We start from the raw sequence: 17704 nt of genomic DNA, 5'->3' as shown, positions 1-17704 counted from the left end.
CCCTCCCCCAAGGGGCTGGTGCCATCTTTTATATCACACATTGTGTATTAAATGTTTATAGTTTTTCCCCAATGCCTATTACCTATATTGAACAGTGACTTTCTACTCTAAACCAATCTGTGAGTGCCAACATCACCAAGAACATGGAGGATAGGAAGGAGAAAGAAGGAGGACAGGGCACGCCCAAATCCCTCCATCTTAGAACTTCTGACCCCCATGTACAAAACTCAGACCCCCCTGTACAAGGCCTAAAACCCCCCTGTACAGCACTCAAAAATCCTTCCTTTCACTTTGTGACTACTTCTATTATAATATCTAAACTTTTGTGATTTCTTGTTCTTCCTGCAAGGTTGGTAAATTGTTCCATGGATCAAATTCAACCACAGGGGTTTCTGGCTGCCTGCCAGGGTCTCAGATGCTTCTGACCCGGACCCGGAACATCCAAAAGTGTCTAAGGGACACCTCGGGTTCCAACAAGCATAGAGAATGGAGACTAGTTTCCATAGGGCACAAGAAGCCACTGCAATTCATGCCTGTGGAAGGGAGGCTACGTCAGACTTCAAACACTGTCAGGAGCCCACCTGCAGCAGGGGCTGCAGCTCTTGCCTCTCTTTGTCAGTACAACTTGCAGCTCCAGACATGAACTGAATTATGTGATTTCACTGATATTGTCAATATTCATGGCACCACACTGGGGGATATAGCCTCTCTTGTTCCAGTTCCCAGTCTGTCAAGTCATGGTATGGAGACTACAGGAAAAAATCAGACAGCATCATATATTGCATGGTGCTGTTAGATTTTCAGCATTTCTGAAGGCAGGCAGTATTTCTCTAGTCCAGAAAGCAACAGGTATTTCTGCCATTACAAAAGACCTATACAAAATCATGAAGACATTTCATAGTAACACAAATCTGGCATCTATTAGATAGGCAGTCATGTCTCCTTTATTCTTGTCATATTTTTAAAAATAATATTTAAATTATAAGGCATATTTTCTCACAAACAGCTGGTCCAAAAATAATTGAACCTTGGAAATGTTGACTGTGATTCTTAAAAAAAAAAAAAAAAAAAAAAAAAAAAAAAAAAAAAAAAAAAAAAGAGTCAACTAAAAATTGAAATAGCTATAATTTGTGCAGATGCAGATATTCATTAGGTAATTTATTTGTGATTTATACATTATGAGGAAGAAAGAGGAACACAGAATTAGAACTAGAAGAAATATTTGAAAGAAAGCAAGAGTATTTTTTCTTATCTTTACATGTAGTGCACTTGGATGCATCAGGTTGAATTTTACCATAATGACTTGGATGTTAAACAATTAATTGTTCTCTTCAATTATATAATCCAGATTGAGAAGGAAACATATCATGCTAAAGAGAGCCTGCAGAACTAGTATCTGGAAAATAGGTTATATCTGTATCAGTCTGCCTGACTGCTTTCATTGAACTTGAAAGATTACCTACAAAATTAAATTCCAAAATCTATCAATCAAAATAGTTAATTTGAAAGAAACTTAAGAAAGAAATTGAAGATCAATGTCCTGAATTAGTAGAATTTAGCAAGCCAATTTCCTTGTTTTACCACAGTATATTTACTTAAGTATGCTAGAAGTGTACTCACTATAAACACAGATGACTGTAAGACATTTTAACCCCATAATAACTAATTATTTAACCTGTGACAGTAACTTTTTTCTTTTTTTTTTTTAGATTTTAGTAATGAATGTTCAGAATAACAATCCAGATTTTTAATATTTTACATTAATGAAGAAAGATGATTGCAACCTTGTAGATTTTTACCTATTTTTTGTTTTACTATTTGACTTTTTTGAAAATAGGAATTGTGTGAAGGAAAATCCTAGCAGCTACACAGAGTTAAGATAAGCCTGTAGCTTTGACAAAGCATTTTTTGTTTGCTGTAGGGGAAGCCCCTACGTTATCTGGTCTTTACAGTTAACTTAAAGCATTTATAATAAACCAAAAGCTTCCACTTCATTTTGGGAATGTCTTTGTAGTCATATTTTGTTTTTACTGGAAAGAAACTTCACAGCTTGGCTTAAAATTATTTTGTCTGGTTTTGTGACTGTTTTGTAACTCATGTACACCACACAGCTGTGTAAGTAAAGTTGCCATTTACAAATGTCATGTTTATTGCTAACCTATTTGAAGCTTATTAAAATACGAGCTTCCTCTAAGTCCTTTGTTTGGGCTCCTACCTGTCTTGAGACCTCTGTGCTTCTCTGTGCTTGTGGAGATGTGTCTCTGTTGGGCTGATATCCCCTGGGAAGGGCCTGGAAGCAGCAGGGACAAAAATCTTTGTCTGTCTGGAGGTAGGTGTGAGATGTGTGCAGAGGAGTTTTTAAAGCATAACCTAGTATCTACATCCTTCTTTCTGAGGAACTCATGTTATATGTTTCTGGAAGATTTGAACACAATTAAATTGTTTGCTGTTAAACACCTCCACATCAATGCACTGTATCAACAGAAAACCTGATGGCTTCCAGGTAGGGATTCTTGTGGTTTCTCAAACACCTGCTGGCTTATGGTCCACAAAACCATTAACATCATACTGCAGGTGGCAGTATGCATAGGGCACAGAGAGCACAGGGCTTTGGGTGTCCTTCCTCTCCTTTAGTACACATCTCTGAGATGTATGCTACCATGGATCACAATTTTGTATTTGATTTATATTTTACCCTGTAAATACACTCATTAGTTAACCGCTCTCACAATAGCTCTTTGGTTCTCTAGTACTGTCCTGAGTTAACATTGTTATTTCAGGGTTGCTTTCTTGCAGAAAAGTTATGGCTGAGATTTTGTTAGGGTTATGTTTCATAACATAAGAAATATTATCACAACAAAAAAACCCTACACAACATTGTATGTCCAGATCATATTATTATGGTATTAAATTGGAGGTTTGTCTCCCAGAAGGCTCTTTAAGTGGCAGGGAACAGACCTATTGAAATAAATTGCTTCTTTGTCTCTGGAGAAGTAGGACATAGCTCCTGGAATTTATGGATATCCTGGATACTGTGTCATCATTTCCAGTCTTTTGACACCAGTCATCCTCCTCATGAGTACATATCCATCATGCAAGCCATCCGTTTAGAAAGTGAATAAAATGATCTCACCATGTTAAAAAAGAAACGATAAAGAAAAGGCATGGGAAGCAGGGTGAGGTAGGGGTACTGATGCCGCTTTTGGTTTTGTTTTCTAGAGCCTCACTGCTCTCAGGAGGAGAGAAGTTGCCTACAGAACTCCCCGTTCTGCCTCGGCTGAAGCTCTGGGAAACGTGAGGCGTAGGGGCACGGCGCTGGGGGTTTTCGGGACGGGCTTCCGCCAAGAGCCGCGGCCGGGAGCAGTTCCCGGCAGGGCCGCGGCCGGCGCACCCGCAGCGGGGGGAGCCGGGGCCGGGACCGGGGCCGGGGCCGGGGCCGGGGAGTAACACACCTGGTCCGACCGAGGCCTGGCCGAGGTGGGGCGGGAGAGGCTCCGCACAGCTTCGGCGGCCGCGGAGAGAGCCCCAGGTAGGGAGGAGCCGGACGGCAGCTCTGCGGGGCGCGGGACTGCCGGCGGCCGGAGCCCTTCCCGAACCTGCCCGGGTACGTTCTCCCTGAAAGCGTTTGCTGTCCTTGGGAATGCCCGGTGGCAGGCAGGACTGAGATAGGAGTCTGGGAAGTTTGTTGCAAAACAGGTGAAAAAACCCCAAAACTCAAACTCCACCACCGCAGTATAGAACTGTGCAGTAAATGTGTTTGTGTGCATGCAGATGTGCACATATATATATATATATATATATATATATATAATGTGTGTATAAACAACAAAATTAAACAATAAGAACAAAAAGAAACTCAACAAAACAAAATGCCACCTTTCCTGGTCTTTTATTTGCTGCTAAAATTTTACATGGAAAATGCAACCCTGTGACCTCAAGGCAAGCAATGAAAAAGCAGAAACTAATTTCCTGACATTGAAAGGTCAATACGTTGAAAGGTGGCTACTCTGATCTCACAATATTTTATAAATGTGTTTCAGTTTCTTTCTGTGGCACCTTTTTTTTTTCCTTCACAGAGACAATATAATTTGGTGTATTTTTAAGAGCAGCAAAAAAGCCAGTGGAAATTAACATTTATCAGTCTCACCTACTGTGAATACCCACCCCCTCAATCTCCTACGGTAGTTTCAGGTTGTTACAACCTAAAGGTTACATTCAGCTATTTAATATACCACAGTTTCCACATTCATCTCACATATCAAGTAAAAACATTAAACTTTATCAGTTGTGTACATTACATGGTTTTTCTTCCATGACAGATACTGTTAGCAGGCTGTCAGGTGGAAAAAAGAAAACAGTGAAAATTTTTTAGAGTGCTCATTTTACAGTATTTTAACTCCTCTGAGAATTTCAACCCTTTTCTGTTGTATATGAAGATAACTTAAGAGAATGAGTTTACACTGAAACATATCTTTAGAGTTGTATTTTGTGCTGTTGACCCGGTTCTCCCACTACAGTCTACAAGTTAATGTGAGTACATCCTTTTGCTTCTAACACTTGAGCGGGGAGGGAGGTTCTGTATTCTTAAATTACTTCTAGAATCAAGAAAATTGAAAAGACAGTGCTCTCTGTTTTTTGCTAACATAGTACATAGAATTAAGAACTCTTTTTTCACTACACGGTAGTAAGGCATGGGGCTTTCATTGTGTCCAAATCTTAGGAAGAGAATATCTGTCTTTACAAGAGGAGGGTAGGAAATGCTTTTCCTGTTATTCCTACATTATTCCTCTTCCTATGACCTTTACAGACATGAAAAAATTGTGTAGGAAGTTCTAGTTGTTGTTACCAGCTTTTTGGCATGGCTTGAGATTAATAATCTAGGGACCCTGAGTTTGTGTAGATGGATGACCACTTGCAATTGGTGTTCCAAGGACTAGTGCTCACACATAGCTTTGATCGGATTACGTTTCTTAAAATACCCGTGGCATTTTTATGTTCTAATTTTTGCAGCATTTATGTCTTTGGTTACAGTGAACCACTGTTAGCAATACAGAATTTTCCCTGCTGGGGAACTTTCCAATAATGGGGAAGTTTCCTAAAGAAGTAGGTGTAGTTACATCAACATTTAAGTTGTCACATGAAGTCTTTTGACAAATAGTTCTGTTTTTTCCTGTCTTTTTCATTTGATTGTGGGAGAAACGTGCAACAGCAGTACTAAGGAGCAATTTGCACAGTGAATATACTTCGCTTTTAAAAAACTGTTTGCCACAGATGTTGGAAGCAGGCAGGAGGACAGAAAGGGCATTGTGGTAGGTTCTGTAAGAAAAACAGCAAGCAGATAGCTTTAGTAAAGGACTTTGATTGATGTCAAGATCTCAAACTGATCCAGAGGATTTTTTTGCTCAGGGCAAAACGGGAGGAGATTCTATAATGGTTATTGGTTTTCTTTTTTGCATGCACACCTGGATTTGACCTGGACCTACGTATTTTTCCCCCTGAAAGTGAACAAATGAATACAGCCGCAAACTTTCTCAGACTTGAGGAAATTTGTAAGTAATAGTCATGCTTCTTTTCTGTCTTGTAAAACTTGTTTTCCCCTACACTGGGAGAAAGCATGCTAATAAATTTCAGCAATTGCAGGACATAAACATGGGTCTTAGGATTATAAAAGCTAACTTGTTGTCGTCTGTCTTCCAGGAGTTAATCAGAACTCCTCTTCTGGAGATTGTGCCAACACTCAGTTTTTCTGTCAATAAGGTGGATAGGGTTTGCAGGCAGGAGTATGGGTGTCTTCCAGTATCCTGACTGTAGTGCACATACTGTCTGTTCCAAGTAGTGTACTAGTTCAAGCAGTCTGCTTTGTTACGAGCAGTCTACAGCCTCTACTTGAAACAAAACAAAAAAAAAAATAGAAAGTATTTTGCATCTGAGTGTGCTGCAACTCTGGTCATTCTGATAGGGGGAGTTCACAATACCCAGTCAGTCTCAGTGGCAGGCTTGTCTCCAGAATAAGGGTGAGTATGGCACATTTGTGTGATGAGTATACCTCTATCCTATTTGAGAAGTTTTACTTTGGAGCTTAGTTGGTGGTCTGGAGTGCTTGTTACTCTAGCAGGGGAATCATGATGGAGGCATTCTGATACATACGTGTTCAGAGAGGCTCTTGTGAACCCACAGGATTGGGCTGCAATTTTCTAGTGCTTTCAAGAACATCACTTGTGGCTAAGGAATAAGCCTGGTATCTAATCACTTTATGAAGCCTAGGATTTATCAATTAATCAGATCTTGCACCCTGAGAATCTTTGTATTTTCTTGCACCTGTTTTCAGACCATGCTTACATTGTTAACAGTGTAGTGGATTACCTTCCTTTCTCAGCTTCATATGGATTGCTTGCTGCAAATCAGTTGTTGGGATCAGGCAGCAGCAATCTGAGGAAAAGAAGTCGCTTGAATCAAATTATTAGAAGGAGTCTAGTTCCCTTAAGCCACAGCACTATAAGGGCACATGTATCATATGAATTCAAGACAAAATTGTTTTTTCACTATCATCTTAAAGTTGACAATCAGAGAAAGAAGGATAAAACATAAAAATGGTGAAGAATGGCAGTCAAGATAGAATTTCATCAGTTAGGAAGTGTTATGAGCATTACAATTGTCTAATTTCTTATACAGATTCTGAAACTACCACTAGAAAACAGCTAAAGGCAATCCTTCCTTATTTTGGTGGATGTTTGGGGGGCCAAAATTAGAACTTTATTTAGAAAAAAGTTCTTCAATTTTCTGTATTTATGACTTAAAATACAGACTTACCAAAAGCAGTGGGTGTGTGAAGATTAAATGTATGAGTTGATATTAATAAGCATTTAAAAATGTTAAAATGTTGTGTAGGACTATAAAACCTATGTCAGTAAAAAGGGGAAAAACTTCTGACAGAAAAGTGAAATTACTTTTGTATTCAGAGGTAAAGCAGCAGAAATTCAAGGCAATAGATTCTGCTTGTAGATTGACTGGCTTTGTCACTGTTTTACAAAGGCACTATTGTGTGAACAGTTGATTCATAGTTGTTATTGTGTAAATACGTGTTACAAGATGAACTACTGCATGAATTGTTTTCACAATATATGTAACTTTGTGAGCCTTCTGGTCGGTACTGTGGGACCAGAAAAAAAAGCAGGGTGTATTCACAGTATGTTAAAGCAAACAGGTGGGGAAAAACCAAGTTCTATTTCCTGCACTGACTGAGTATAGAAAATTCTTTCATTGTCCTACTAGGAGCAACATTCCCTGCTATAGTTAGGGGTACAACTGGGTATTTGTGAGTATTTATTCACTAATCAACAGATAATGATAAAGCATCTATTTAGCCATATTCAAGAACAGATATTTAAAGCAAATAAAGTAAGATGTTTTTTCTGGACCCACCCATGCAGGAAGATTTCTGCCTGATTATCTACTGGGTGTAGTTTTGTCCCATTTTTAAATAGGGTGGAATTCAGTGTCTCCTGTCCAGTTCCTTGTGTGGATTGACTATAAAGTGTATTTGATAGTGCAATTCAGAAAATGAGTATGTATTTATATTTGTCTATTTTTTAATTTTTATTTTTAGGTTATATATTTTTATTTTTAGGTTCCATCTACATAATGAGAAGGCCTTTGTTTCTGTATGTATTTTTATTCTACTGGCATTTCCTAAATGGTAAGAAGCCATAAAAAGCAGTAGAACTGTTTTAGTATGTTTTCTTTCCATGTATAAGCACAGAAATGTAATTTCTCCGGTTTTCCTTCAGCTGCTAGCATTTGAGCTTTTTTCCTTAATGTTTTAAGTGAAAAGGTCTAAGCATGGCTTTACATTAAACTAGATGCCTGTATTTTGATATGGAGCCAGGTTAAAATCCCCGTCAGTGGTCCAGCAGAGGCACCATTTCAAACAAGGTACCATTGGCATTACTCCAAAGGTTTTCTATGCTCTATCAAACCTGGGAAATGTTGTGTATTCTTTAACATTGTGGGTAAAAACAATTGGCATTTATATAAACAGGACATTTTCATTGGAGGCATTAATAATTGCCTGTTACCACAGCAGTGTTCTCAAAGCAACAGCTGAGGGGCTATGCATATACAGTTCACTGTTTTTAGTACAGCATCACACTATGTGTGCACAAAGCAGGTGTCTGCAGGTATGAGTGCCCACTGTGTGTGTATACAGCTTGTCAAACACTTGGACAACTACGTACCAAAATGTTTAACTTTTCAGAACACAGCAGATACTTTGGTCCTTAAAATTTCCTATGGATATGGTAAGACATGACTTCAAAGATTAGGTGTATTATTGAAAAATTAACTTTTCTTCCAAATTTTGTTTTTCAGCTTTATTCACTGTTGAAGCTCCTCAGTCACTCTGCATTGTGGAACGTGGGAACAATGTGACCATGGAATGCACATTTCCAGTGAATGGGAAATTAGAGTTTAGAGATTTAAGTGTCAGCTGGGAAAAGAAAGATGAGTCGAAGCAGGTTTATGAACTTCACAAAGGAGAGGAAGACTTCAAAAATCAGCACAGTGACTTTAGGGGAAGAATAAAAGTGTTGAAAGAGAATCTGAACTTGGGACAGTCTCTCCTTCAGATCACTGATGTGAAGCTGAGAGATGCAGGGGTTTACCGCTGTGTTATTGTCTATGGGGGAGCTGACTACAAGACAATCCATCTGAAAGTTAAGGGTGTGTGTGCTACTACCAGAGGTTCAATACTCTGATACTCTTAAAAGATTTCAGAGGAGACCCTGAAGTAAGACATATCTGGATTAGCAGTTAAAGAAACCTCATCGGAGACAGGAGCTATCCAATGGTGCTTGCACAGCTGTGTAACTTGGCACTTCTGTTTAGGTTGAATCTGTGTTCTGTCCTTTAAAACCCTTATGAGATGTAAGGAGTCAGGTTGCAAAATCATGTAGAGAGTACAAAGACCATAAAGCCTAGTGAGCTTTCTAAACTACATCAAAATTGTAATAAATCCTGTATCTCCAGTTATAGACTCAATAGTGTTACTTACTTTTCCTGCAAAAATCCAAGCTGAAACTTGACCCTGGGGGCTGAGGGAAAGAAAAGGTGTCTTTCATTTAATACAGGCTGTGCTTCTAGCTTCCTCTTGCTAATGATTTTTTTTCCAATTGTTTAGCTCCTTACACAATTATAAACCAAGGAGTGGTGAGCACAGGACGCAATGAATGGAAGTTGACGTGTCAGTCAGAAGGATACCCAGAAGCTGAAGTGATATGGCAAAATAGAAACTACGAAGATTTGACTGATAAGGCAAACACAAGATCTGAAACTGCAAGTGACCAGTTGTACCATGTGACAAGTACTCTTACAATCAAAAGTGGAATTGATGAGATTTTTTACTGTATATTCTGGAATAAAGAGCTGCAAGAAAATACAACTGCCATTTTACACATAGCAGGTAACACTTCTAAATTTCATTTATGGTAATACACTTCAAGGTGCTAATGTAATATTGTCCCAGTCGAATCAGCTGTGATTTGTTTCTTCTTCCAAATTTTGAAGAGGCTAGAAAGAAAGACATACCTATGTCATTAAGTTTTGTTATTAATGTATACTTTCGCCATAAAGACATGTTCATCATGTGTGTATGGTCAGAATTTAAAGACTGGAATTTTGTGTGACCTGCAGGTATGTGGAAATTGAGTCTAAATGTTTAAAAAGTTTTATTATTTGGAAGACATGCAACCCAACACCTGGAAATTAAATTCTTCCATCTTCCAAGAATATTCTATTTTGTTGATGATTACTGTCACATAAACTTGAACAATATGGTCTTTTCCTTCCACTACAGACTTTGCTTTGAGCATATTTAAATTTAAGTAATTGTACACAGATTTTTTTTCCCTCATAAAGTCAGAATTGAAGGAAAACTCATAAATGGACAAGACTAATAAAATTCCTAATGAAACCTTTTAACTGGGCAGCTCCTCTGCTGCTTTTGCTTTTGATTATTCTTTTCTGCATTGTAACCTTATATGTTTTCAACCAGACTGGAGACCCAATCCAACTCAAAAATAGTATTTCTTTGTCACACTGTTACTTAGTGAGGTCATTTACCTTGTCCAGTTCACCACCTAGTTTTAAAAACAACTGTGCAGTCACACATTTTGGACATGACAAGAGTTTGAAACAGGCAGGTTTAGAGTGAGAAAGCCAAGTAATTATTTCAATGGGCAAGTTTGATTTTAACAAGAAAAATATCTGGGATTCAAGGAGACCACTTACCCTTTGCATTTCGAGCAATCATTACCAGATGAAAGGAACTCTGTCCTCTTTCTCAATTACCTTTGTCCTGTAATCCTGATGGAAAACTAAGCCAGATGTAACACTTGGACAAGCAGAATTCTGATGTGATCAGAGGCACCATCACACGACAAACATTAATATGTTCTATCTTCCCCTGCCATTATTTGAAAAAAGTGTTATGTGCACCATTAACACCTGACCTTAGACACAGTCTATAATGTTATAATGTCTTTATGGCTAATAGCAAAAATAATATAGTGAAAATGAAAGGCAAAGGGAGGACTTATGCAATTATGTAATATCTGATCCCCTACCTGTTTTTCTTGGAGATCCAACTGATGGCATTCTCCAGACTGAGAGCAGACGCTTTGTTGGAGCAACTCTCATTGCTACTGCTTTTGTTGGATCAGTGCTTCTCTTTCTGCTCTGCATAAGAAAAGGTATGCAAATTATTTATTTAAGAGTATCTGTTATTATCAATCTTCTCTGTTAATTCATCCTCACTGAGTGGAACGAGACAGTTTTTTACCACATAGTTTATTTCTCTTTCTTTGCTGGACTTGAGTAGATACTAGCAAGTTGACAGAGTGAAACATTTTATCAGCCCCTCACAAACCCCATTTACCCATGCATGTCTGTTAATCTTTCTTATAGATAAGGATGTAAGCAGTAAGCCTAGTATCTAACCTATTGCAACATTAAAGCACTTATTTTTTACCTACTGGAAATTGGAGGTCCCTGTTCTGTGTCCTCTCTTTTGACTGGGGACCAGAATGCTGGTAGGAGACAGGATACTGGAGGTTATTTAGTGGTTCTTTTTCTACATTCTCTGAAAAATTTCACTGAACTGTAAGAGCACCTGTTTTTTAAAGCAAATATTTAATTGATTTCCTTACTAAGTTTTGAGCTTTCTCAGTTCACTTCCTGAATTAATGTTGGACATTTTTAGCATCACAGTATGTTGAAAAGCTAAAGCATTGGCAATAATTTGTTTTCACTTGCTAGGTAACAAAATAAAAACTTGAAGAAATAATTTTTAGGTTATCTGAGTATGAAAAGACTATAGCTAGCACCCAAAATAAAGGAAAAAAAAATGGTTTTTAACTTGTTACTTAAACTGAAACTACTATTGTTAATTTCTTTTTCTTTCATAGGTCGAGTGGGGGAGGGGGGCAGCTATGGAAACGTCTTGAAAGAAGTACTCATAAGCTTAACAGGCTTGCAGGTGATTCTAACAGGCTGCAAGAGGACTGTAGATAATCCTGCAAGTATAAGAATATACTTGCCCTAAGAACATAATAGAAATAGGAGAAGAACATGAAAGTGGAAGAAGGGACAGCAAAATCCTTGACTGCTTAAAAGAATCCCTCTGGGGATTTCACTGAAGGTCAGAAGTTTCCTAGGTTGCCTGACTAATATTTATTGTTTGTGTGTGTATGTGATAATGCACATCACGTTAGCTTTCATATCCATCTGTATATACACACATACACATGTGAGTGTGTGTGTTTGATAAACTGTAAGTTGATTCAAAAGCTAAACTAGGGACAATAGGTTTTTGTCTTAAACCCTAAACTGTCCTGGGTTACCAGAAAAGTGATTTTTTTCAGAACAGAATCTTCCCAGAAAGTATTTTTTCCCTCAAAAAGCACTGAGATGATCCCCTTTCTGTTCCCTGTTTTCTGATATGTTCAAATTCTGTGTGAAAAGATGCAATGGGAAACCATTTGAATAAGTATTTTCCAGTGATGTTAGTATAGTATCAACGGAGTTCCGGCTTAGAAACAAGAAAAGGAAGTTGGAAAGGAAGTCAATAGACTGGGAACACTGAAGAATTTATTTTAAAGTTTTTGAAGAAATTTAATGTTTTGAGAACAAATGATTACACTATGTAATGTTTGCTCCTCCCACCAATGTGATTAAGCTCCTCATTAAATCTAAAGCAATTATTCTGGGTGGTTTTTAAAATTTTAATTTTTTTTTCTTTTGTTTTCTTTCAGCTAGAGCAAATAAGGGCAACAGAACACCTGTGGCGGGTCCATCAATAGCAAGTATGTACATATGACATAAATCTAGCAGAGTGTGATTCTTGTGGAAATAATTGCTTGAGAATTAATTTTGTAATGGTGACAATCAAATGGAGATTTATATTCCATTTTGATTTTGCTTTCTACATTTCATTTACATAACAACTATAAATTACAATTGAAGAATGGCTTTTCACGACTGTATCATCCTTTTGAAAGGAAAATGTGAAAGAAAAGCATACTTGTTCCAGGAACTGATGCACTCCTGATATGCACAAGAAAAGATCAGAGCAATATGCTGTGTTTTGGAAAATCTGCAATAGGATGGGACAGGCTCCCTGGAACATACTACCTCAGAATGGCATCACATCCCAATGTGCAGGCTTTTTTTGCTTCAATTTGAACTGCATTGGCAAATTCCTTTGTTTTCTCCAGTACCATAGCATGCATTTGAGAGTCTTGGTCACAACATAGAGAGTTTGGCCCTGTTGAGAGAAACTCAGGGAAACTTTAGTTTCTGTGTTGTGATATTGATGCTATTTACTATGAGCAAAGCTCAGTGGAAGGCTAGTACCACCATAATAGGTGGTATTGAAGGAAATTAAGAAAAGAGAAAAGAGACTTAATATTTACAGCAGGAGAGAAGATACTAAAATCCTTTTGCTGCCTCTGAAGATGGTTACTGGCTGACTTGTTTTTAATTTGTTGTATGGGTATTTGGAGACCACCACAAATTAAATTGCTGTGTGAAAATTAGTTTATGTTGGCCATTGGTATTTTTGGTGTTAATCTCATCCTTTGCTCTGCATTCAAGTCACTCTAGATCCCGAGTGTACTGAGGTGGCAGTTTCTAACATAGATTTATCACTATAGAAAAAGCTTAAGCTATGCTCAGTGCTGCATGTATGTATGTCCTTTGCTTATAGAGCTGGTGAAAGATAAGGATACACACGACTGCAAACATGCTCCTTTTGAAGACAGAGAGCTGGAATGTAAGTATAAATGACGACGTAACAAATTGAACACAGCATAAACCATCCCTGGTCACTGGAGCATTGATTCAAGGCTGGTTTATAGGCTCTTGTTTCAACAGACAGAACCTTCAGGAGATAATACAGCCTCCCATTCTGTGTCTTACAAACTCACCATCATAACTCATTGTGTACTGTTTGTTACATCAAATAATGAATCTGGTTTTTAAAATAGAAAGTAAAGATATACAAAGGAAAATGTGGAGATACATAAAAATCCAAACCAGTTGCTTTTTCCAGCTTGTACTTTTGCTGTAGAAAGAATTGTTCATGCATATCTGTAAGGCTGGTGATGGCAATGAGGGAGGGGACAGGAACTTGTCACAGCCACTTGAGCAGGTCTCAAGCTGTGTGATTCTGTCTCAACAAAGCAAGAAAATACATGATCAAATATCTCAAATCTATGAAACATCATGTGGTGTGGAACAGGAGGGTGAAATTATTGAGGTTTTTAGCAGCTGTGCGTTACTTTTCTTGGCCCCGGTTGGCTCCCGAGCGCCTGGCTTGGGCGCCTCAGCTTCTCGTCAGGGCTGGGGCTCGCCACTACTTCCGGGGTCGGCTGGCCAACGAAAAGGCAGGCAGAGAATTCATTCAAATCCGTCCATGTGGCGGCTGGATGCTTTATTGGCCGCGGGAGCTGTGATGTAGAAGCCGCAGCCCGCTCCCATCCTCGCTTGGACGAATCTGGCCCCAAGGCTGGGGGGGAGCGGGATGATATAGGGGTGGGACAGGGAGAACAGGAACCATCCCCACCCAATGAACACAGACACCGTGGCGGTGACGTGTGCCACAGTGACCAATGGGAACACGGCAGGGGCGGACATGGGGCTTCGGGGCCAGTGGGATCGTGGGAATGGGGTGATGAGCACAGAATTCTCAAGAGTTGGCAGGGAGTGGTTACAAGAGTGACAGGGGGAAACTCCAATAGCAGGCAGCCTGGAGCTAGTTACTGCAGGGGGGGATGCACGAGGGTACACAGAACTGGCAAACTTAACAAGGATCAGAACCCCTAATCTGAACCCAAACCCAGGATGCAACAGTTTTTCTCTCACTTTCTTGCTGACTTCTAAAGCACTTGCATTAATTGCATCCCAAATTCCTCCCTGCTACACTTACAGGTAAGCCTGCTGGTCCTGCAGGTGTTGATCGCCAAGCCAAAGAGTTAGGACCTGGGGATATACCACTGGGAATACTGACAGAGGGAGCACTAAATGTATTTGAAATAATTTTAAAAGGTTTTAAAAGAAAAGGGGACCTAAGCAACAGCAATCTCACTGTATTTGCTAAAGAGTACGTCCCAACAGTATGTTTGAACTACCACTTTTATTTCCTCCCATGATCATCTTTTCCTGTTTAATCTTTTAATTAATTTAATTTTAGATCTTTAATTTTGACAATGAAGGAAACTTTTTGGTACCTTCAAACTCTAGGAAAGGGGTGCAAAGGTATGAAGTGTTCTGTGCCTTCATCATTTTGTAATTTGATAATTTTTTAATATAATTCTTCCTGTTACAGATATGCAAATTGAGAAGACCTAGAGAAAACAGGGGGAGACTTTTTCCCTCTATTGTGAAGATTTGACAGCTCAAATGTTCTGTGTTCTATCTATTGAAGGGGATATTAATTTTTTGTATTTATTGTGTGATGGCAATCTTCTATATTGTTGTAATACAGGAAAAAATGTAATGAAGTTAAAATAATTATTATAGCATAAAAATTATTGAATGCAAGCTTCTGTATATGTAACTAGATATTGAGGTATTTATTTAAATATCAAAGTTTCTATCTTCTCAAGTTTAGGCAAATGTGTCTTTCAAAGATTTCATTTAATTGAATGTATCTTTCAGGTAAAGCACTTTAGGTCTATGACCATCATGAATTTCATAGCTAGCTCTTGATAGGCCGTCTTCTGAACCTTCTTTTCTTCCTTCTTCACCTGAACTCTCAATTTCCTGCACATAACTGATTTTCCATTGTTGAAAGAATCTTTTCAATACTTTGATCCTTATAAAAGGTGCAACAAGACAAGTTGCCATACATACAGGCATTTTCAGTCCTTAAAATACCAGATGCTTGCAGCTAAGCCTGAAAAAGATGATTTAAAACTCTTGGCAAGTATGGTTTGGAAATTAAATAATACTAAGCTTTTTGATATCTTTCTTTGTAAAGCATTTTGGGCATTTAATTTCCTCATGATATTGCTGGCACTACTTGGTTGCTGGTCACTGTCTTCTGATTTACAGTCTGGGGATAATACAATTCTTTGGACATTTAGGAAAAACAGCCCTTGCTTTAGATGGCCATTTTGTTTTCTTGGGAATGGAAAAAAGAAAACCTACTTACTTCTAGGACATGAAATACATGCACATATGATTACATAGAAATGCTGAAGAAACCTGTTAGTGGGTCCCATGTCACAAGTTACTGTTACGTTACATTTTGCTAAGCACATAGCTTTTTGGGGGGGATCATACACAGGTGAAAAAAAATTATTACAATGGTATTCACAATTGTATTTTTTTAATAAAACATGTTTTGTTTTTCTTGTGTTTTTTTCTGCTTTCCTTAACCTGTCAGCAAGTAGTGTAAGCTCTATTTGCATATTTCTGAGAAAAAACAGTATCTAAGATTTAGGTGTAGGAGAAAGTCTACAGCCATGACCTCCCTCTAATGGCTCCCACAAAGAACAGATGGCAGAGAACTGGAATCTCATTGGACTCAGGTTTTATTTTTCATTCAAAAATAAATACTTTATTGTGCAGTCCCAAGAATGTGGACACAGTCCTCATTCATGAATGCCAGGGCTTCACTGCTCTCAGTATTCAAAGTAGCTAATGTAAGGTTGTGTTTAATAATCTCAGAAAGCTGTCCAGTGTAGTAGAATCATAATGGGGTTGGTCTACCACAGTTAAGTAAAATAGGTACTACAGAGTAATTTCCCTGATTCATTGCAGACTTTGTGTATTCTTGTGATAAATGAATATGATTTGTGCTAAAAATTGTAACTATATTGATATTTTTGAAAATATTTGTTAAAAAGTAATAGAGGAAAAGGATATGTAATTAGTGTCACAAAACAGATGTTCTCAGATGTTCATGAGAAAATAGGATACAGGATGTAGTTTGAAATAAGTAAAATCCCAATGGAAAAGGCCTCGGCATAATTATAGAATCGGCACTGCAATGGACAAAATAGGGATGATTCCAGGTATCTATGAAATAATAAGGCTTATTTTTAGAATATAATGCTGCCTTCTATAACACAAGACTTGGGGCACATGTGCAACCTGTGGGGTTGTTCAAAGGACAGTGAGGATGATGAGAAGCCTTTATCGGAAGCGACCACCGAAAAGCCAAGAAGACCTCTTAGGAACAAGTGGAGCATGCACTATGCAGTGCAGTGACGTAGATTTTGAGAATCAAAGGAGGAGATTTATAGAAAATATCGATGAACATGTATTAGCATATAGTATATAAGTGTAGCTGGGATTTCTTTTGTCTTTGTGGGGGAGGCAGGGTGAGAAAAACTCTCCCTGTACCCCGATCGATAGGATTTGCTTATGCTTTATCTGAACCACTGCCAAATTTCTTTTTGTATCTATTTGATTATATTTGATTGTATTATATTATATAAAATTGCTTCTCAATTCAAATTGCTGCTAAATTTTAATTTTGTGGTTTATTAGATTAGACATATAGGACCTCATTCATAACATTCTGATACTGATTCTTCCCATTTGACTCTTCAAGGTTGCTATGTGAACTTGAATATCTTCTGTTTCCCAACATGCTTTTTGAATCTGGATGTCATTGAAGGTGATAGCCAAATTTTAATTATCTACGGAGAGGTTTTTGAAATATCAGGACCATTTGTAGACAAAGTACTGACTCAGCACAAAAATATAGAATCGTATCACCACACAAATAATTCCCCTTCCAGACAAGATGACCTTTTCACTTTCTACTTCCTGTTTGAGACTGGACAAGTTGTGTGCATATTATAGTAAAAGTGTTAGTTCTTATAAGCCTTTGCAAGGCAGTGCTTGCTTAGTGTAATGGAACTGAAGATAATGTCTTTATCAAAATCTACCGGACAGCAGGAACTGTTACATTTCTCTTTTCCCAGTAGGAGAAAGAGCAAGTTACTGTGGAAAGTGCTGTATATCAGATGAGTAAGATAATGAAATGAGGGGATAAAAGAAATTCTTTAGCTGAACCCTAACTTCTTAAATGACAGTACTTGAATTCCTGAGTGGTTGATGGGAAGCATAAAATTTTGCTACTTCCTTAGAAAAGCAGGACATGTGGTGAATAACAAAATAAGCTCTCTTTTATACTTCT

General features: G+C 38.1%; 1 protein-coding gene across 2 annotated transcripts; it reads left to right on the top strand.

Moving 5' to 3' along the window:
* The first annotated feature begins 4059 nt into the window (after nucleotides 1–4059).
* On the top strand, nucleotides 4060–15904 carry LOC128822586 (programmed cell death 1 ligand 1-like). 2 transcript variants are annotated; one of them, XM_054004347.1, is made up of 9 exons: nucleotides 4060–4530; nucleotides 5503–5549; nucleotides 7628–7696; nucleotides 8368–8718; nucleotides 9176–9457; nucleotides 10635–10745; nucleotides 12306–12356; nucleotides 13259–13324; nucleotides 14879–15904. In XM_054004347.1, exons 2-9 carry the CDS (start codon nucleotides 5510–5512, stop codon nucleotides 14899–14901), a joined length of 993 nt encoding a protein of 330 aa, XP_053860322.1. In that variant the 5' UTR covers nucleotides 4060–4530; nucleotides 5503–5509; the 3' UTR covers nucleotides 14902–15904. The 2 variants fall into 2 exon arrangements, with proteins under 2 accessions (XP_053860322.1, XP_053860321.1); XM_054004346.1 differs by having other exon boundaries at nucleotides 7607–7696.
* The last annotated feature ends 1800 nt before the right edge of the window (nucleotides 15905–17704 follow it).

The sequence above is a fragment of the Vidua macroura genome, chromosome Z, assembly GCF_024509145.1.
Source record: "Vidua macroura isolate BioBank_ID:100142 chromosome Z, ASM2450914v1, whole genome shotgun sequence".
In the NCBI taxonomy this organism is placed as follows: domain Eukaryota; kingdom Metazoa; phylum Chordata; class Aves; order Passeriformes; family Viduidae; genus Vidua; species Vidua macroura.
The sequence above is the reverse complement of the archived record's forward strand: the minus strand, read 5'-3'. Positions and strand labels throughout refer to the sequence as shown.